A 21883-nucleotide genomic window follows, 5' to 3' on the forward strand; every position below is an offset into this window, starting at 1 on the left:
AAGCCGGTACCTGTAAAAAGAACCAATTAAAATACCATGAACTAGAATGTAGAAGACAGTTTATACACTCTCGCACTTCCATGTGAAATAGCTTGAAACTTGGGACCAACTTGAATGACTACTTAATTTGCTATCTGAGAGTAAGTATTAGAGAAGTTTGATGTGTGGGCAAGAGGAGCATGTGGGCATGAGGGTATTGCTAAAGGACTGTGCCCAGGAGCACTCAGTGACCGTTCCAGGACCCCTTTTAGACTGATGTCTAGTTCATGTTGGGAAGACAGTCATTACGACTGTGGGAAGTTGGTCAGATATGAGAGCACTGATTCAACCTTCGTACCGGAGAAAGATGTTGAAGTCATTTACTTTGAAATTCTGACGTTTCCATCCTCCAGTTTCCTCAGTCCCCCAAAAGTTCCTTATCCGAAAGTGTAATATTGATGTCTATAGACTCAAATATCTAAGCATTATTCTTTTTTACTGTAGTTCATATTATGTTGTTATATGCATATATAAAATAAGGCATATTCTCAAAAGTGTTTTATGTGGCTTTAAGTGAAATATTAGTAAAAACTATCCCTGCAACTAGACATTATAGTAAGTGAAGTAAGTCAGAAAAAAATAGCATAGTATCACTTATATGTGGAATCCAAAATACGGCACAAATGGACGTAATTATGAAACAGACTCAGATAAAGAGAACTGTGGTTGCCAGTGGGGATGGGAGAGGAATGGACTGGGACTTCTATATTACATATCGAATCAATAAACAAGAATATGAAGCAAGCCCCCCCAACTATTATCCTAGCTAGGAATGAAACAAGGCTATTTTTTTAGTGTTCAGCATGTTAGGGATTTTGGCCACAAGATGGTGCTCTAACCCTACTTCTCAGTGAAGTATGCGTGGCATGCAAAGTAACATTGGGGGAACACTTTTCTCCCCAAATGGGAAAGATTGATTACATAGAATTATAGCGAAATATGACTTCTAGACCTCTTACAGCTCTCTTCTGCAGGCTCACCTTTTCTCCCCTCAGGATGTAAGGTTAGGAATTTCACGTATGAGCAATTCACTTCTGATGAATGAGCCAATGTTTGGACCTCGTTTTATCTTTACTAGAAAGAGTGAAAATTTAAGGGTTGTCATAGATCATACGTAGAAAAGACCTTTTTTTTTTGGCCCCTTCTTGTTATTCTGTCCTCTTTTATGATGGAAGAAAATGCACTGCAGAGCCAAGGGACACTGTGCATCTTGCCACTTAGTAAAGCCAGATGTGGCCATCCTCATGGGGGTGGGGTAGGGTGGGGTCCAGCTCACGGCTTTCCCCAGCTGCAGGCAGCCCCTTGAGGATGCCCGTCCGGCAGCATGCTGCACACCTCTGCTCTTCCCTTCAGCAGATCCCCGCGTCTTCTCGGTGAAGCCCTCTAGCATGGTTGCTTAACCCTAGAGCCGTGGTTCACAACTTCTGTTGCTTCTCAGAGCATTTGGAAGCCACAGTTCTTTCTGGGATACCAAGGCTGATTGCTATACTGAATTGCAAACTGAGGACAATTTTTCCAAGAAAAAAATGCATGCTGTCAAAAATCACAACCGCAAGCACACAGGCTTCTGAAAGAAGCAAGCTTTCTTGGCATTAGTAGTGTCTGTGCTTCCCACTCAGTGTTCATTGGCTCTTGTTCAATCACCTGGCTGCTTGTTAGTTCTCACTAACGACCAAAGAGTAAGGGTTTTAAGAAAATTTTTTGAGATGGAGAAAATTGAATACGTTAGTTTATTCCCCTTCAATTGAGGAGGAACCCATTATTTGATTATTCAGTGAACACCTTTTTATTTTCTTTTTTTCCATTTATTTTTATTAGTTGGAGGCTAATTACTTTACAATATTGTAGTGGTTTTTGCCATACATTGACATGAATCAGCCATGGATTTACATGTATTCCCCATCCCGGTCCCCCCCTCCCACCTCCCTCTCCACCCAATCCCTCTGGGTCTTCCCAGTGCACCAGGCCCGAGCACTTGTCTCATGCATCCAACCTGGGCTGGTGATCTGTTTCATCCTAAATAATATACATGTTTCGATGCTGTTCTCTCGAAACATCCCACCCTCGCCTTCTCCCACAGAGTCCACAAGTCTGTTCTGTATATCTGTGTCTCGGGTGGCAATCCCACTTCTGGGCATACACACCGAGGAAACCAGATCTGAAAGAGACAAGTGCACCCCAATGTTCATCGCAGCACTGTTTATAATAGCCAGGACATGGAAGCAACCTAGATGCCCATCAGCAGATGAATGGATAAGGAAGCTGTGGTACATATACACCATGGAATATTACTCAGCCATTAAAAAGAATTCATTTGAATCAGTTCTAATGAGATGGATGAAAGTGGACACCTTTTTAACCAATCTGTTGTGTGGTAAAATTGCACAGTGAACGTGTGACTTTATTTTAATGAGTTTTGCAGAAGAGAAATGAGGACATTGTCAGCTGGAGGACATTTCCAGTCAGATGAGAAAGGTCTATCTGACTCTCTGATGACACTTCCTTACATAAACTATTAGTATCAGCGTCTCCACAGCAAAACAGCATGTCAGTAAGAAAGATTTATCAGCAGATGATACAGTTAATGAGGCAAATGCGGTCAAAACTCAGCACAACCCTCAGACTAACAACAATGATCACTGTTAGGTCAGGCTCCTGACAACCTGCCATGCAGGTTTTGATCCTGGGATTGCTTTTTGTCTAAGAGGGACAAGCACAAAAGCCTACTTGTCTTCTCTTTACCTTCTGCAGCTGGGATTATAAAAAGTTTTTTGTTATTTTTTATTAAACTTTTTTTCTAATGTGGACCATTTTAAAGTCTTTATTGAACTTGTTCATAATTATGTTTTGGTTTTTTGGCCACAAGGCATATGGGGTCTTAGTTCCTCAATCAGGGATTGAACCCACACCCTCTGCGTTAGAAGGCAAAGTCTTAATCACCAAGGAAGACCCAGGATTACAAACTTTGGATGAAAGAGGTAGAGCATTAAGGAGTTTAAAAGTTTATTTACATTTTGCTACCTCATATACAATAACCTGCAAGCAACGATGTACCTGGCATTGTGTAGTGGTTTCTCGTTTAGCAAATTCCTCCTTTAAATCACAACTGCATCCTTTTTTCTTCAGGACTTCAGTGAATGTCAGAGGTGCAGTTTGGGGAATCTCAAAAGAAACGGAGCTTAGCCAGCGGTGTTGTCCACTCTTGGCCACCCAAAGTGGACTCTTGGTGTAGGACACAGTGTCTTTCTGCATCACAGGAGGTCAAGGACACAGCAATCGGCCATCAGCTTACAAAAAACCTCACCTCTCCCAGGGAGTCACCACCAATCACATCTACTCGGCCCGTTCCCAGCAAACTCCACCCTCCCTCCTTCAGTTTTTTAGGTCTCTTAGTGCAGAGCTCAGGTGTTCTTCTGTTTTTAATTTTCGGAAAAACAAAGAGCTACAGGGACAAAAGCTACCCCTTTGTGTCTTTATGTAAAGTTCTCTTACGACTGGCATTTTTTTCAAGTCATCTGTCATCATTTCCTTTTCAGAACAAAGACTCAGGCCGACAAGACAGCGCTTTCAACTTACTTGGGTCAGTGCCCACTCTTTTTTCCAATGTGTCTCAGGTGAATTGAAATCCTCATCTCATTAAGTGTCCAAGGAGTGAGTTTACTGGCTGTTGATCTCCGCTTTTCCATAAGTTTACCATTTTGTGACCTTAGGGAAATCTCAGCCAGTCTCCTGTCCAACCTCAATGTGACATCTAATCCACATAAGAATTGTTTGCTCAAATATCTACATAGCAAATAAAGATTCTGATACCCAATTCCAGCTTGTCCGGGGGTTTTCCCTACACCAGCTGCGTGTCCTACAATTCAACTCAATTTCAACACTACCTACCTGGAGAGAGCATCAGGTTCCATAGATTAAGGGCTCATAAGTTCCACTTGACGCGCCAACTGGAAGCTCAGGTTGTTACTTGTGCCTCTGACGCACTGGCTATAAATCAGAGGTTTCCATGACCCTTCCTTGGGTTCAATAAATTTGCTAGAGCAGCTCACAGAACGCAGAGGAGTATTTCATTTACTAGATTACTGGTTTCTTATAGGAGGACATAACTCAGGGACAGCCAGATGGAAGAGATCAATAGGGCAAGGGCTGAGGGAAGGGCAAGGGTAAGGAGTTTTCAAGGAGCATGCTGCCCTCCCTGTATCTCAACTGTTGAGTTCACCAATCCAGGAGCTCTGCAAGCCGTCATCTTGGGTTTTCACAGAGACTTCATTTCATAGCCTGCTGCTGTTGCATGGCTAAGTCGGGTCTGACTCTTGGTGACCCCATGGACTGTAGCCCACCAGGCTCCTCTCTCCAGGGGATTTCCCAGGCAAGAATGGAGTGGGCTGCCATTTCCTTTTCCAGGGGATCTTTCTGATCCAGGGATTGAACTCACATCTCCTGCATTGGCAGACAGATTCTTTACCACTGAGCCACCTAGCTTCATAAGCATGATTGGTGAAATCATTGGCCATCAGTGACTGATAGAACCGCTAGCCAGCCCCCCAACCCCAGAGGTTGGGGTGTGGGGCCCCCGAACCACATGGTTTGTATTCCTGGTGACCAGTCCCCATCCTTGGGAGCTGCAAGTTACCTTAGCATATTAACATAACAAAAGACACCTTTATTGTGCTCCTCACTTAAGACATTCCAAGAGTTTGCGGAGTTCTGTGCCAGAAGCCGGGATGAGGAACAAATACTGTATATATATATTTTTTATTATAAATCACAGCACCACAGCAAATATAATCTTTTACCCGAGGTCTGTCATATTTGTGGCAATCTCCATATTTTAAATTTATTCCAGTTTCCTTCAAAGTGTTCATAAATGTTATCATTTTGAAGGCAAGGCCTTCAGACCTACTAAGTGTATCAAAAGATAAAAGTTGAATTTTAGAAAAATAATTTGATGAACTTTCCCCCTAAATCCAGGAATTATAAACAAGGTTTATGAATCAGCTCCCTGGGCTGGGATGATCCCCCGGAGAAGGGCATGGCAACCCACTCCAGTATTCTTGCCTGGAGAATCCCCACGGACAGAGGCGCCTGGAGGGCCTGTAGTCCATGGGGTCACAAGAATCGGACATGACTGAGCGACTAAGCACAAACACGTGTCAGCCAGGATCAAAACTGGGTATTGACTGATGAATATAAAAAAAAGTTAATAGAAACTGCAGAAGAAACTGGAGGCCAGAAGGGGGAGCTCTCACACCTGTGAAAGATGAACCCAACAAGGAAAAGACAGACTTTTTGTACCAGGCAAGGAAGGACTGGGCCTGTGGGAAGACATGAACCCTTTTCTATCACAGCTCTCAAACTGCCTGTGGGAAGACATGAACCCTTTTCTATCACAGCTCTCAACTTCCAGCTCTGTATAAATGCTTCCAGGAAGCATTTCCTGGGACTTCCCTGGTGGTCCATTGGCTTAAGAGTCCATGCTCCCAATGCAGGGTGCCTGGGTTCAATCCCTGGTCAGGGAACTAAGATCCCATATGCCACAACTAAGACCTGGCACAGCAAAATATATTCATTAAATAAATAAAAAAGAATTTAAAAAAAAAAAAAAAAAAGCATTTCCTTCTCTTGCCATGGGGGTAGATAGTACTCCTCTCACTATAATTGCATATCCCAAATTGTAATTCTCTGCTTATCCTGAATAAACCCATCTTTGCTGAAGAAATACCTGGCATTTTACATGTTTTAGGCCAACAGGAGGAAGGGCTAAAGATGAGTTAAGTTGAGCAGATCAAATGAAAGAGAGAGGATATACAGATATATATGGGCTTCCCCCATGGCTCAGAGGGTAAAGAATCCGCCCACAGGGCAGGAAACATGGATTCAAAGCCTGGGTCAGGAAGATCCCCTGGAGGAGAAAAATGGCAACCCATTCCAGTATTCTTGACTGAAAAAAATCCCATGGACAGAGGAGCCTGGTGGGTTACAGTTCACAGGCTCGCGAAGAGTCAGAGACAACTGAGAAACAAAATACATACTCATAGATATATATAGCCTGAGACCCTTGGTGTTATGAACCTTCCATGTTCATAACTTCCATGTTCAAAACTTCCATGTTCCAAGTTTTATATATCATAAATTTGAAACATTAAAATATTTTGAAGAGGCATTCAGAAATGAGACCAGATACTGCCAAATTTAACATGCCCAGTAAAATCTGACTAATTTACTGGGGAGCAGACTCTCTGTATTACATAACAGGGCCACTACATTGACAAGACAAACTCTTTTTGTCCTTTCTGGAATGAGAAGTGCAGAGTCGAGTCTTTTATATCTTCCTGGACTAACGAGCACTTGGTCCTACTTCCTTATCTTAAATATACACTGGCAATAGTTAAAGACTTTTCTAGGCTAAGATTCTCTCACCCTTCTAAAATCAAGCCACTTAGGGAATGGACATATTTATCTTTGTACTGCCTGGTACTTGGTACCCAGCAGGAATACGAATGAATGAATGAAGTGTATAATTCTCAAATTACTACTAACATTATACCTTTTTAAAACTATTCAAAATAACTGGATGGGATCAGAAAATTGAACACCAGTAAAACTAAAAGGCTTTAGTAACTATACTAGCATGTTTGCTAGAATACAAGTGGTCTCATGTAACCATTCAAATTAATTCTTTGGCATTTACACTTAAATCAGGAAAACAATTGTCCCCTTGCTCCCTTCTCTCTTGGTTAATAATCAAGGTGGTTGTTGTTCAGTTGCTGAGTGACATCCGATTCTTTACAACCCCATGGACCGTAGCTAGAGAATACTACGGAAGTTTGCCATTTCCTTCTCCAGGGGATCTACCCAAACCAAGGGATCGAACCTGCGTTTCCTGCTTGGCAGGTGGATTCTTTACCTCTGAACCACCCGGAAGCCCTGACAATCAAGGTATCCACATTTAAATAGTTGCAAACAGCAAGACTCAGTCTATCTGACAAATAATTGTAAACAACAAACTGGTGAAGAGTTGAACATGAGGTTTTAATGTACAAGCAGAGGAATAGAGCTAATGGGTTTTTAAAAAAGTAGTTTTTGATAACTACTATTCTTACAAACTATTTTTACTTAGAATACAAACTATTCTTATTTAGATAAGGGTACCCAAATCTCTAGAAAATTAATAAAACAGATAAAATAAAAATGGTAAACTTAGAATTGTGATGAGTTCTCCAAAACACAAAAGACAAAAAAAAAACCCACAAAAACTTGCTTTGAAAAACAAGCATTCTAGCCTATCATCAAAAATGAAACCACCACTGTTCGCCGGGTAACTTCTTTCTGCTCTTGCTACCAAACCCCTCCCTACCTTTGCTGGGAAACCTCAGCCCTGGCCTGAGGAACCCTATCTGAAATTAGAGACAGGATTTCTCTGTGACAGAAGTTCCCCTGAACTGATGCTTTTGAACTGTGGTGTTGGAGAAGACTCTTGAGAGTCCCTTGAACTGCAAGATCAAACCAGTCAATCCTAAAGGAAATCAGTCCTGAATATTCATTGGAAGGACTGATGCTGAAGCTAAAGTTTAAATACTTTGGCCATCTGATGTGAAGAACTGAGTCCTCATAAAAGACCCTGATGCTGGGAAAGATGGAAAGCAGGAGAAGGGGATGACAGGATGAGATGGTTGGATGGCATCACCGACTCAATGGACATGAGCTTGAGCAAGCTGCAGGAGTTGGTGATGGACAGGGAGGCCTGGTGTGCTGCAGTCCATGGGGTCACAAAGAGTCAGACACGACTGAGTGACTAAACTGTGGGTGCTGTGCTAAGTCACTCAGTTGCATCTGACTCTTTGCAACCCCATGGACCATAGCCTGCCAGGCTCTTCTGTCCATAGAATTCTTCAATCAAGAATATTGGAGTGGGTTTCTATGCCCTCCTCCAGGGGATCTTCTCGACCCAGGGACTGAACTCAGGTCTCTTGTTTCTCCTGTGCTGGAACGGAGATTTGGGGAGGTGCTGGCGTCAGGGTTTTTTTTGCTGTTTGCCTAAGTGCAAAGGTTTATTAGAAGAGGTTCCTGCTGCTGCTGCTGCTAAGTTGTTTCAGTCGTGTCCGACTCTGTGCGACCCCATAGATGGCAGCCCACCAGGCTCCTCCATCTATGGGATTTTCTAGGCAAGAGTACTGGAGTGGGGTGCATTGCCTTCTCTGAGAAGAGGCTGAGGTATTTTTAAAAGGCTGTTTCTTTTGTTGTATTTTCAAATAGCAGAGAAATAGCTTTTTCTTCTTCTTCTTTTTTAACTACTCATAACACTTTATTTTTACTTTGTACAAAATACAAAAATGCAAATCCAAAGAGTACAGACCAGTAGTGACAGGCACACTGCACAACAGCAAACCTTGTCTAGCAAGACATTAGTTTTTTCAACTTTATTTTAGTGGATACATGCATTATATAAAATAACAACAGCAACAAAAACACACAAAGAGGCTAAAGGTGTCACTATTTCTACCCCCAAAGTAATGCAAGATCACTTTCAAGACTTTGGATGAGACCAAAAAAATTTTTAAAAGGCCAATAATATTTTTTTCATATAAAAGTAAAAGCTACCATAAAATGTCCTTTTTTCCCCTCCCCCATCACACTGACTAAATTTTTCTGAAAAGCCACACATATAAACAAAACAAAACAAAAATCCTGAACTGGACAGTAAATACTCAAGAGGGTTGTTAACCTAGGTAACTGCTCAGTAGTTTAAAGAATCTTTTAGACATTTTGAAGCCTTCCTATTCATTTCTCAGTACAGTGTTCCACCATCCTGCCCTTTTCCCCCTTAAGACTTCCCAGAACAGAAATGCTGCATCATTGAGTCTCTGAACCTAAGAACTAGTTTTGAAAAAGAAAGTCATGTACAAAAATATTTAACAGAACTAGGAAAGATGTAGGAAAGAAGTCTTTTCTTCATAGCAAAGTAGTCTTTGCTTTGCATGGTTCCTTCCATATATTCTTCAAGGTTTGTTTATCTGCCCCATGAATAAGACAGCACCTAGAGAATTAAAAGGAAACAATGTATAATTCTAGTCTTTCAGATAAGATGGAAGGTATATCTAAGGGGAGGTTTCTGGGCTGTCCTTAACCCCACTGCTCTTAAGCAATGCTATCCAATGGAACTTTCTGCAGTGATGGGAGTGGTCTGCATCTTCATTGTCCAATATGGTAGTCACTGGTCACGTGTGGCTATGGAGCCTTTGAAATGTGGTTTAAGAAACTGAATTTTAAATTACACTTCAATTATTGTTGTTTAGTCATGAAGTCATGTCCGACTCTTTTGCAACCCATGGACTGCAGCCTGCCAGGCTCCTCTGTCCATGGGATTTCCCAGGCAAGAATACTGGAGTGGGTTGCCACTTCCTTCTCCAGGGGATCTTCCCAACCCAGGGATCGAACCCAAGTCTCCTGCATTGGCAGGTGGATTCTTTACCACTGAGCCACCTGGGAAGCCCTTCATTTTAATTAAAGTTAAAAAGCTAAGTCTCACGTGTGGCTAGAGGCTCCCGTTTGGACTGTTTGGCTCAGGAGCACACTAATTATAATGATTAAGATGCAGTGAGATAAAAAGATAGAAGGCAGCTTAGGTTATTGATCAAAAGCAGAGTAAAAGCTAGAATATGTTAGTTTCTACTCTGCACCAACATGAAGACAACCTCTTCACAAAGACAGTCTTAACTATTTTTCATAACTGCACTAAGAGGTAGGAATTACTGTTATTCTAATTTTACAGATGAAACTAAAAGACAGAGCCAACTTTGAACCCATGACTCACGGAGCTAAGACTGACTGAACTAACAATTCTCAGGTCATAACAGCAGGGTGTCCTTACAAAGGTTGAAGACATGTAGCTTCCTGAAAAATTTACCTAATTGCATTTATTAAAAAAAAAAAAAGTCAGCAGATGTCAAAAAGCCCCAAAGGACTGCAGAGCTCTTCAGGTGTTAAAAAAAAAAAACAACAAAGAGACAAAACCTAAAATCCCGTGTTTGAGAGATGCCATCACACTGTGTAAACAGTCTGATTCTCCTTTCTCTGCAAAGGGGGCAGTTACATGACTCAAAGCGTTGGCACTTGTTGACACATGGGAGAAGGATTCAAAGCTGCACTGCTGGAGTTAACCCACAGCTGGTGAACAATGGGAGAGGACAATCACTCACCTGTAGGATTATGTCGGATGAAAAACAGAAAAGGTCTGTCTACTATAAACCAGGGAGGCGATGACCTTGCAATCAGAATCGCAGCTGCGGGAGGAAAAGGAAAACCCATTGTATACCCAGCATGAGGCCGGCCAAGGCAGCATGTAATTCAAGGCAGGACATCATTCCTGTCCCAGAGGCTGGCCGTGAAACAACAGGCCCTGTGGTCACCGCTGACACAGCCCAGCCCCCATGGGCCAGGCCCTTTCCAATCCGCCTCATTTAGTTCACACAAGCCCATCTTCTTTAAAAAGCACGCTTAGTCCAGGTAGCGCTCTTATGAGGATGAACCGAAACACACTACAGCTCTTGGAACAATGTGTGTGTATGTGCTCAGTCGCTCAGCTGTGTCTGACTCTGCGACCCCATGGACTGCAGCCCACCAGGCTCCTCTGTCCATGCGATCTCCCAGGCAAGAATACTGGAGTGGGTTGCCATTTCCTCCTCCAGGGGATCTTCCAGACCCAGGGATCGAACCTGTGTGTCTTGCATCTCCTGTATAAGCAGGTGGGTTCTTTAACAGTGTTTGCCACTTAATAAGCAACCAACACATATTCACTGTTACTATTAACTGCATTTCATTCATACCATCTACCTAGCTAAGGCCTGGCCCCTGGTCCTTCTGGCCTATCCAAATCCTTTCCCGGTACCAAGGACCAGCTCACTTCTCATCCATTTTGTCTGTGCCTTCTCCTTTGGGCTCATCATCTATACTCTCTTCGCACTGGCAGTGTAGACTGCTCATCTGGGGCCTACTATCTGACGTTGCTGTTCTAGTGTGGACACTGGAAGCAAACGTATCTGTGCTTATGGTCTTAGATACGTTTTCTCTGCCCTGTTTCCCAGTGGTAGCTCTGATCTAATAAGCCAGTGATAAGGCCTTGCAGAAGGGCAGCGGCCTGGCGTAACTGCCCCATGCTTGCTGCGATGGCCTAGTCTTCTTCCTCAAGCCCCCGGGAAGCTTTAATGACTTGGGCTTGACGTTGTAAGGGAAACAGCTAGAGCTATGCTTGGACAAACCGCTCAACCTAGGGTTATTACAATTAAGTCAAAAGTCAGCAAGAGATATGGACTGAACTGTACCCCTCAAAATCAGTCTGCTGAATCCCTAGCCCCAAGTGTGACTGTGTTTGCAGACAGGGCCTTTAGGGAATCTTTAAGTTTATTTCATTTTCAAATTTTTAAATCTGATTTTGGCTGTGCTGGGTCTTCGCTGCTGCACGGGTTTTTCTCTAGTTGCGATACGCAGGCTTCTCGTTGTGGTGGCTTCTGTTTTTGTGGAGCACGGGCTCCAGGGCACAGGCTCAGGAGTTGTGGCGCACGGCCTTAGTGGCTCCATGACACGTGGGATCTTCCCGGATCAGGGATCAAATCTGTGTCTCCTGCACCGGCAGGCGGATCCTTTACTACTGGAGCCACAAGAGAAGCCCCAGGAAGGCTTTCAGTTTAAATGAGGCCCTGAAGGCAGGGCTCGAATCCAACAGGACTGGTGTCCTTATAGGGAGAGAGGGAGAGGCCAGGGCTGTGAACACCCAGGAAAGGCCGTGGGGGACACAGCGAGCAGGTGGCCGTCTGCAAGGCAAGGAGAGAGGCCTCGGGAGACCCCAATCTTGACAACACCTTGATACTGGACTTCTGCCTCCAGAAATGAGAAGTACATTTCTGTTGCTTAAGCCGCCTACTCTGGGGTAGCTTGCCATGGCAGTCCTGGCAGACTAACACAGCAAAGCTGGCTTCAAGGGCATGTGACCTGGGCAGGCACAAGACCCCACACTCACAGTGGCCCTACACTTGGTCTAGTGCTTTGTGGATGCTGACTTGAAAAAAAATTTTTTTTTTAATATTATTTACTTATTTGACTGTACTGGGTCATAGTTGTGGCATGCAGGATCTTTAGCTGTGGCATGTGGGGTCTAGTTCCCTGATGAGGGATCGAACCCAGGCCCCCTGCACTGGGAGCGCAATCTTAGCCACCGGACCACCAGGGAAGCCCTTGAAATTCTTAGTGAGTTTTGAACAAAAGGCTCCATGTTTTCATTGAGCACAGGGCCCTGCAACTTCCATAGGCGGTCCCGACAGTACTAATTGGCAACACTGCTCAATAACTTTGGCAAAATTTAGACGTCATTTTCTAGCTCTTTGTTTTAAATGCTATTTTAAGGAAATAAAAATTTAATGTTTATTCTAGAGAGGCAATAAAGGGTCTATTTTGAGTACAAGTGGTACATTTTAATGACCAGAAATATTTGACCTAGTTACAAGGAAAGCTAAGACAGTCATTTTATGAGTTCACAGAGTTTGGCCAGATCTGTTCATCCAATCTCACATGGATAATTAGGGGGTACAAAAACCAACCCAAGACTGTTCTGTTTTCTCCTTCATTATATGAGTCATCGAGGAGAAAGCAAATGGAGAAGTTCTAATTATCGAGGAAGGCTGGGGAGCAATCCTGCCAGAATTCAACAGTTGCTTGCTAATTCTTCACTTGGTCCTGGATAGACTCGATTGGCTATTTTCCTATTAGTGGTTGCTACTATTTTGTGTTTCAATATGAAGATGGGGCTTTCCTGCCAATAAGAAGCCACAATATGCTTGATCTGTCTGACAGTGGGGGCGGGGAGTGTCAGTTAACCACCATCCTTAGGTCAAGTCTGAGGGGTCCTGTTTTTAGGAAGAAAGATGTATTGGAACACAGCCGTGCCCATTTGCTTGTATATTCAGTCTATTCTGCTTTCACCCTGCAAAGGCAGAGCTGAGAAGTGGAGAGGGAGCCGGTACGATTTTATCATAGTTTATGATAAAATCATAAACTACGTCCCATCCAGCTCTTGACAGGAAAGGTCTGCTGACTCCTGTCCTGGAGGAATTTCTACTGAAGTACTTTCTGTCATGTAACAGACCCCGAGCTTCATGGATGCGGATTTTCCCAAATTCACCCCTGTCTCCCAAGGGTCAGCCCGCAGCGCCTGGCTAGAAATGCGGCTCAAGACACAGTAGCTGGGTTGATGAAGGGACCGGGTGTGCTTGCTCCCGGCCCCGAGACCCAGGGCTTACTCACTTGTTGCTGCTGAAGCTTTGGTTCCATCTTCACTGACTTCAATTTTTGCTTTTTGCAAGATGTGAGAAACATGAAGGTTTTCTGACCCTGTTTCCAGAAAATAAAACAGAAACAGCATTTGCTTGATATGTAGGCCACTGGGTTGGGTGAGAGAAGTAATCTTGAAGCCAGGACAAGTTTCAGTCCTTAAAAGGTGTTAGGAAAGGGTGGGATGGATCGAGATAGTAGCATGGAAACATATACATTACCATATGTAATAGCCAGTTCGACACGCGGGGAGCTCAAATCATGACAACCTAGAGGGATGGCATGGGGTGGGAGGGGTTTCCAGAGGGAGGGATATATGTGTACCTATGGCTGATGCATGTTGATGGATGGCAGAAACCAAGACAATATTGTAAAGCAATTATCCTTCAATTAAAAATAAATAAATTAAAAACAAAAAAAGTGTCAGAAGTGACTTCTGACAGTCCCCGTGATGGAAGGGTGTAGGATGACTGTCACTGTGGTGAATTTCAGTCTCTGCTATGTGAACTGTGACATCACTTCACTGCAGGGAGTCCAGGACCCCCAAGTGTGTTAATGCCTCTGTCGGTTCAACTCCGATCACTGAAGAATTTTATTAAAAAAAATAAAAAGAGGGGAGCTTTAAAAAGGTAACCTAGTTTTCTGGAAGAAGCAAGTCAACAGTATTACTTTTCAATTACAGAATCTCAGATCCAGAAAAAACACGGCACTTAAACAAGAGGAACCTGTGGCCCAGAGTGTTAAGAAACTGTCCCCCAGTCCCATGGCTCACTGGTGGCAGAGTAAGAGCCGTCTTTTCCTAACAGAAGTCCCTCACTTCAGGGCAGAGTAGTGACCGACGAGGAGGAGCCCGGCTCAGAACTGCAGCCAGGCCCCTGGGACCTTCTACTGAACACCCTTTCCTTCTCAGCAGATCTCACCATTGCAGCAACACCCACTGGGGTCAGCATTTGAGGAGGATGCAAACAGAAGTTATCGTTGACCCTGATGGGACACAGGTCTGGTGCGAAGGGAGAAAAGTGCTTTTTGGGTCGTCTGCTTTTAAATCGTCTGCCCTGGTGCTCGGCTCTCATGTGACTGACTGTGAATGAGAGACGCGTTTCCAGGGCCCTCATCACCTGCGCACGGTTAAACAGAACGTCTCAGGAGACTTTCTGGCAGCTGCCCCTCCCTCGGAACACCTGTGAACACCCTGTCACAAGTATCTAGTATTTAAGCTACGACGCCGGATCCTGAAGGGGAAAGTGCAGGGTAAAACAGAACTTCCCAGGCTTCACTGGGATGAGGAACCTTGTTCAGGCGAAGATGCTGAGTCAGCAGGTCTGAGTCAGACCCATGATCGTGAATTTCAGACAAGGAGATGCTAATGCAGCTGGATAAGGGAAGACAGTTTGGTTAACATGGGATGAGAGTCTCAGAACATCTATGGAGCTGCAGTTTTACCAGGGGAGTCGCGTCAGTCCCCACGACAGGTACCCACGTGTTCACTAACAGGCAACTGAGGTTGGTACTGAACTATTCTCTTATCACTCAAGGGGAAAAGTACAAAATGGAGCACAAATAATGTTTAAGCCTTGTCTGTGGAAGAAGGTGGCTGTGCTATCAATTAAAAAGACAAAGGGCCATCCATTGAGATATGACTCTAGGGGAAAAAAATTACATGTAACTGGCAAATGAAGGGATATCATACCAGCTGTGTCCTAGATGGTTTGGCAAAGGCAATTAATCAGGCTCCTTTGAATTTATATTTCAGATTAATGGGCTTGAGATGCCAAAATCCTATTTGCACATACTGGCATCTGCAGTGGTTTGGTGGAAGTTAAGCCAGTTGAGAGTGCAAACATTCTTGACCTTGAAAATTTGAAAATACAGGGGAAAATTGTGCCTTTGGAAAAAGAAGAGACTAATATCTAATTAAGAGCCAGATTTTTAGGTAATGGAAACAATACATGAAATGTTTCTTTAAATGCATGCAGTCACATAGGTTTCCCATGAAATATACATAGGAAATGCCTCATGTTGATATAAGTGATGACGGCTCAGTAGCATCATTTGTCGAGGCATCCAATGAAACCCTGAAGAGTTTTACAGCAACACATTCCTAATGTTGACCTTTTCTTTCTGAACAAATCAGAAACTTGGTTTATAACATACTGTTCAAGTCGAAGAGCAAGTTTTAAATTGAACATACTTGTTATTTTTGCAAAATTCGCCTTTGATGGATCAAACATATCAGTGATGCCGAGGACTTTCAGCGGCTCCTTCAAATCTGTTTGAGCTACAGCTGTGAACCTAGCACAAAAGGAGAAAACAGAGGGAAAATCATTATAAATGATACAAAATTATATAATCAATGCCAGTGGAAAAAAATGTTTACAGACATGTTTTTAAATGTATTCTCTGAACAGTCATATCTTAAATTTTAACTCCAAGATTTAAGTACCAGGTAAGCAGAGAACAACCCAACTCTCAAACATAAACATGGCAAAACGGAACAGTAACAGCAGGTAGGGAGGGTCCTCACCCTCGTGGGCAACAGGCTCCCCATTCCAGCCCAAGGAAGAGCTACAGAAGTACTTTCTCTTATGCTGAATGGGGAGATGCAGGGTTGCAATAGGAAAGAATCTCTGTATTCTCTTACAAGTTAATTGCTAAAGGGATGTTGCCTTTAAGCTTAAATTATACCTACTGGCCCATCTCTGGGAACCCTGCCTCCCAGGTAATCAGCATTAAGCTAAGAGACTTTTGTTTAGCTCATAAGAAATAGGCCAGGCCCACCCGTGAATGATTGCAGGGAGGAAGAAATTGACACATCCCCTCTGGAGACTGATGGAAACCAGGAAATGTTCCACTTTACTCCCTCCCCTTTCAGTATTAAAGAAGCCTGAATTCTAATTCAGGCAAGATGGTTCTTTGGGACACTGGTCCACCATCTTCACAGTCTGCTGGCTCTCTGAATAAAGTCGCTATTCCTTGCCCCAGCAACTCATCTCTCTCTCTCTCTCTTCCCTTTCTTTTAGAATATTTATTTATTTGGCTGCTCCAGGTCTTATCCACGGCACTCGGGATCTTTGATCTTTGATCTTTGTTGCGGCATGTGGGATCTTTAGTTGTGGAATGTGGGACCTAGTTCCCTGACCGGGGATTGAACCCAGGCCCCTTGCATTGGGAGCAGGAAGTCTTAGCTACTGGACCACCAGGGAAGTCCCAGCAACTCATCTCTTTATTGCTTGCTCGATGAGCAGTAGACTTGGTAACAGGGTATTGACAAGTGTTCAGTATTCTACAGTCTATCCCCGGATCCAACCACAGAACCACCATCGTTATTGGGATTGTGGATGGTCAAAGGAAGGAGATACATTCCTGCTAGTTAAGTGTTTGCATTCTGGAAGCATTTTACCATTAAAACAGGGGCAAGCATTAGGAATGACATTCCTTTGCATATGATATGGATTTGTTGGATTCTTGGACTATCTGGCGTTAAAGCTATATGTGTAAATGTCAGTTATTAAATCTGTCATCAGAAGATGTGCTTACCAGATTTTATCACATCCTGTGGGAGAGCAGCAAGGGTAAGTGAGCAGACTCATCACAGATGGGCTATAATGGTAATTTACCATTACAATGATAATTTATGTACATCACCAGCCTATTCATTTACGGCAAGCACTGCCTTATGTGAAGGCTTATTTTACAACAAAAAACTCTTGGGAGGATTATTGTAATACTTATGATGAATATATGCCTCTGATTGCTTAACTCAGTGACTAGAGAATTAAAAGCTGTCAGAACTGGAAGGTATGAGTGTGTGTGCTCGATCGTATCCAACTCTTTGCAACCCCATGGATGTAGCCCACCAGGTTCCTCTGTCCATGGGATTTCTCAGGCAAAAATACTGGAGCGGGTTGCCATTTCCTATGCCAGGGGGTCTTCCCGACCCAGAGATCAAACCCGCATCTCCTGCGAATTCTTGACCACTGAGCCACCAGAGAAGCCCCCTTTGAACAGTGAGCTATATGAAAACCCCTTGTAGTGGCACCGCAGCTTGTGGTCTGGTGGAGGGCCTGGTGACCAGGCTGTTTTCTCTCTGTCCCCATCGTCATTATCCTGCCACAGAATCCTGCATGCGGATTGAAAACCAATTTCTACAAAAGCACAGCTTTGTATTCCCACCATGCAATTTCTGCACAATAAAGCGGGTCTGGTGTTGCGTCAGCCTTCAGTTGTCCGGTACAGGACACAGTCACTCCCAGGGCTCGAGGGCTGCCGCTGTTTCCTCTTTTAGGGACGGGGCTACTTACTTGGGCAGGATGACCTGCACGCGCTTGGGCACCATGGTGCTCACCCAGCTGTCGATGGTCTTGGTGCTGATGTGAGGGACGATGGCGGACAGCGGGACGGAGCTCTCTGTCGGCAGCGCTATCAGCATGCTGATGCTTTCACCGTGATAGGGCAGCTCGATGAAGTTGTACCATAAGCCACTGGGGGTGCTTGTCGACCCTAAAGAAATCAGAGGCAGGTTCAGGGCACCCTTGGTGACTTCCAGGAGGGGCACGAGCGGTTGCTGATGGCCAGGGTCGCTTTTATTTATTTCATTGTGTTGACTTTGGGGCGCATACTTTTATTGTTCTCCATTTTTTATATGCCCATTTCCCATATTTATTCACCTTTTGAATCTTTCACATCCTCGGGGCCGACCACATATTGTGTGAGTTAGTTGCCCAGTCACATCCAACTCTTTGTGATGCCATGGACTATAGCCCACCAGGCTCCTCTGTCCATGGGATTATCCTAGGCAAGGATACTGCAGTGGGTTTCCATTTCCATCTCCAGGGAATCTTCCTCACCACCCCCCCAAGGCATCAACCCTGTGTCTCTTACGTCTCCTGCACTGGCAGGTGGGTTTTTTACTGTCTGAGCCTCCAGGGAAGCCCCCACCACATACCACACAGTAAGGATGGCCATTCATGCATCCATTCTCCTTTTAACAGTAAGAAGATGACTGATATTCAGGCCCCATATGTATTTTTTTAAAAGATGAGAAACAGTTCATTTTCAAAATCAAGATAACATTCAGGTGAGTGTGTCAGGTGGTTTGGTCCTAACTACTTTGCCTTTTATTTCATTTTTTGTATTATAAGATCTCTAGAAGACAAATAAATGCCCAGCCACGTTCGTCTACACATTACTCACTGCTTTCCCCCTTCATTTTCTGTTTTTATGAAAGCTTCCAAAAACAGCTTTCTTAGAAAGTCAAAGATAAGGGCAATTATTTCTTCCTTCCCTGGTAAAGAATTCTTTAGTCTAGACATGTCTAGAATGCCTTTGGCCACACTAAATCTAAGTAGAATTAAACCAGATCACAAGGCATGTAGAATACAGTGCTTTGTAAGAAGCTGACCTTTATCAGATGGATGAAGGGGTGAATGTGAGCTGCCTAAGCATGATTTTTTTTGGTGGAGCCTCCGTGTGTGTGAAGAAAAGTTGGGGGTGGGTAGTAAACAGCTTCCCCTGTGTAGGGTCCACTCTGTGCCAGGCCCACACCAACACATTTAGGATCTACAGCACCCCACAAAGTAGATTTAAGGAGTCCTATTTTACAGCTGTGAAAGTGAAAGTGTTAGGCAACCAGTCGTGTCTGACTTTGCAACCCCGTGGACTGTAGCCAGCCAGGCTCCTCTGCCCATGGGATTCTCCAGGTAAGAATACTGGAGTGGGCTGCCATTCCCTTCTCCAGGGGATCTTCACAACTAAGGGATCGAACGTGGGTCTCCTGCATTGCAGGCAGATTCTTTACTGTCTGAGTCACCAGGAAGAATTTTACAGCTGGGGAGGCTACAATTAGAGACGCTAACTAACGTGTCAAGAAGAGACACGAGGCTGAGAAGTGGAGCAGAGCTCCGTATTGACTTAAACCCAAAGGTGGTCCCCGACCCCTACTCACGCTTCATCCATTCTGGTAGCTACCATGAGGGCTTTCTGATAGTATATGGTACCCGTGCTTACTAACAGAGACCCAAGAATGATTTAAACCAGCACTTCTCACAAAGTCGTCCAGAGAACACACAGCCTGCAAGCCACCTGGTAGACAAAACAAATTTCACATCCCAGGAAGCACCAGATTCTTCTTGCACATTCATAACACACAACAGTTGAGAAAGGCTCTGAGAGGTCCCGAAGAAAACTGTTTAACTAGTTATTCCCAGGTTTCCCAAATTAATGTGATCTTAGAATCCTTTTATCCCACGAGAAGGGGCTTCCCTAGTGGCTTGGTGGTAAAGATTCCGCCTGCCAATGCAGGAGACAATTTCTGGGTTCAATTCCTGGGTCTGGAAGACTCTGGAGAATGAAAGGGCTGCCCACTCTAGTATCCTCGCCTGGAGAACCGCATGGACAGAGGAGCCTGGTGGGCTACAGTCCGTGGGGTCACAGAGGGTTGGACAGGACTTAGTGAGTACATAACAACAATAATCCCCTGTGAAGCACTCAAAACATTTAGCAAGTAAGCAGTGCAACTGAGGATCGCCCCTCAGAGTGAGCCACAAGTGCAATCACGGCAGGTGTTGGGGAGAAGCCCAGGGTGCGGGTGTGGGGCCCAGAGGGGCCGCGAGCATCCCAGGAAAAGAGCCTTCCACAGGGCATGCCTGAGCATCCCAAGAAACCTTCACATGAGCCATGCAGTGGGAGAGCTCTAAGAGTTAACTATGTGAATGGAAAACCAGGATTTCTGGATCATGTGGAATTCTGAAATGTTTTCTCGAACACTTCCAACTTTAGAAGAAGACCTCGGTGATGCTGGTGAGGTTCCTTAACCTCTGTGTGCCTACTGGTTTGGAGAACAGAGAGATCAGGAATATAAAAAGTGTGAAAAAACATATAGCCAACAAAGTCCTACTGTAATAGCACAGGGAACTCTGTCCAATGTTAAGTGGCAGCCTGGAGGGGGGACTTGAGGGAGAGCAGATACATGTGTATGTATGGCTGAGTCCCTCCGCTGTCCACCTGAAACCATCACAACATTGTTAATCAGCTATACTCTAATATACAATAAAAAGTTAAAAAGTGTGTAGCCCACAAGATTATTGTGAGGATGAAGTGAGAAGCCACATACAAGGTATTCAGCGGGGTTTCCGTGGTGGCTTAGTGGTAAAGAACCCACCTGCCAGCGCAGGAGACGTGGGTCTGATCTCTGGCTCAGGAAGATCCCCTGGAGGGGGAAATGGCAACTCACTCCAGTACCCTTGCCTGGGAAAAATCCCACAGACAGAGGAGCCTGGTGGGCTATACAGTCCATGGGGTCGCAGAGTTGGACACAACTAAACAACTTGTTGTTTAGCAACTAACAACAAGGTTCCCAGCAGGGCCCAGCCACAGTGGGTGCCCAGTGAGCGCTGGTCCCCTCTTCCATCATTCAGAGGACAAAACATTTAAGAATAAGAGAAAAGAGAAAGTGGGTTTCTCTCATGATCTTCACTTGACTGTTCTTTGGGGATGACCTTTGCTAATCACTGCATCTGAGACAAGGAACTTCAGTAAGCCCTTTCTCCGGATAGGGGTTGGGAGGGAGGTCCCAGGCAGATTCCTTACCACATGAGCCAGCAGTAACATGATAAAATGGTGAAGCTCTTAGAATACATGACTCTACAGGAGGACACAACAGGATCTCCTTGAGGAAGAAACACGCGAGCAACTCGAGGGTCACCTGGTGTTTCCTGTTCCCATCATACGCCTCTGCCCGTGGCGCTGCCCAGGACACACATGGACCTCACTCTCACCCAGCTTCTGCCTCAGACTGCCTGAGAATCCAAGATGCGATGCTGTGTCTTTCCCTTGCATCATAAAATGGTCTCAGCAGAAACTGAAAATGATGGGAAAGAGAGAGAGAGAGAAAAAAAAAACCCACTTCCTAATAAACCTTTTAATTTTCAAAGAAAACATTAGGTTCGGTGCTGGTAGAGCTCACTTCTGGAAACTGTGAAATGTGGGAAGTTGCTAATAAAGGACTGCTCCGTGGCATGAAATAAGGACCTGGAGGCGTTCATTAACCACGTCTAGAAGTGTTTACTGTTCTGGTGAGAATCAGGGTCGTGAAAAATGAACTTATGAGCTGAAGTGTGTTCCAGGTGGGGCGAGAGCTGCTACTTCTATCAGGGAATCCAGCCTCGAGGGGACACATCGTTAACTGATCAGTAAGGTGAATAACAGCTAATCGATTTGCATCTAGTCGCTCACATCTGCCCGATGGTCCATTTCTCCCCGGCCCCACTTCTCATCACAGAAGCAGATGACAAATGTCACCTAGGATGACTCCACACATAGCCCCCTTCCACGCGTATATTTACTTGTGGAAGTGAAAGTGAAAGTGTTAGTTGCTCAGTCGTGTCCAACTCTTTTCGACCCCAGAGACTGTAGCCCACCAGGCTCCTTTGTTCACAGAAATCTCCAGGAAATAACCCTGGACTGGATAGCCATTCCCTTCTTGGATCTTCCTAACCCAGGGATCAAACCCAGGTCTCCTGCA

At 44.4% G+C, this 21883-nt stretch overlaps 1 protein-coding gene across 2 annotated transcripts in view; it reads right to left on the bottom strand.

Moving 5' to 3' along the window:
- Positions 1 to 8444: 8444 nt before the first annotated feature.
- Positions 8445 to 21883, bottom strand: part of SERPINE2 (serpin family E member 2) — a 64136-nt gene continuing 50697 nt past the window's right edge. For both annotated transcript variants that reach the window (XM_020877722.2, XM_070458708.1), the window contains exons 5-9: positions 17664 to 17862; positions 15554 to 15654; positions 13336 to 13422; positions 10239 to 10322; positions 8445 to 9076 (exon numbers count right to left, since the gene is read on the bottom strand). In XM_020877722.2, coding sequence (XP_020733381.1) covers positions 9039 to 9076; positions 10239 to 10322; positions 13336 to 13422; positions 15554 to 15654; positions 17664 to 17862 — 509 coding nt within the window. In that variant the 3' untranslated portion in view covers positions 8445 to 9038. The remainder of the gene's footprint in view (positions 9077 to 10238; positions 10323 to 13335; positions 13423 to 15553; positions 15655 to 17663; positions 17863 to 21883) is intronic.

This window comes from Odocoileus virginianus, chromosome 30 (assembly GCF_023699985.2).
Source record: "Odocoileus virginianus isolate 20LAN1187 ecotype Illinois chromosome 30, Ovbor_1.2, whole genome shotgun sequence".
Classification (NCBI taxonomy): domain Eukaryota; kingdom Metazoa; phylum Chordata; class Mammalia; order Artiodactyla; family Cervidae; genus Odocoileus; species Odocoileus virginianus.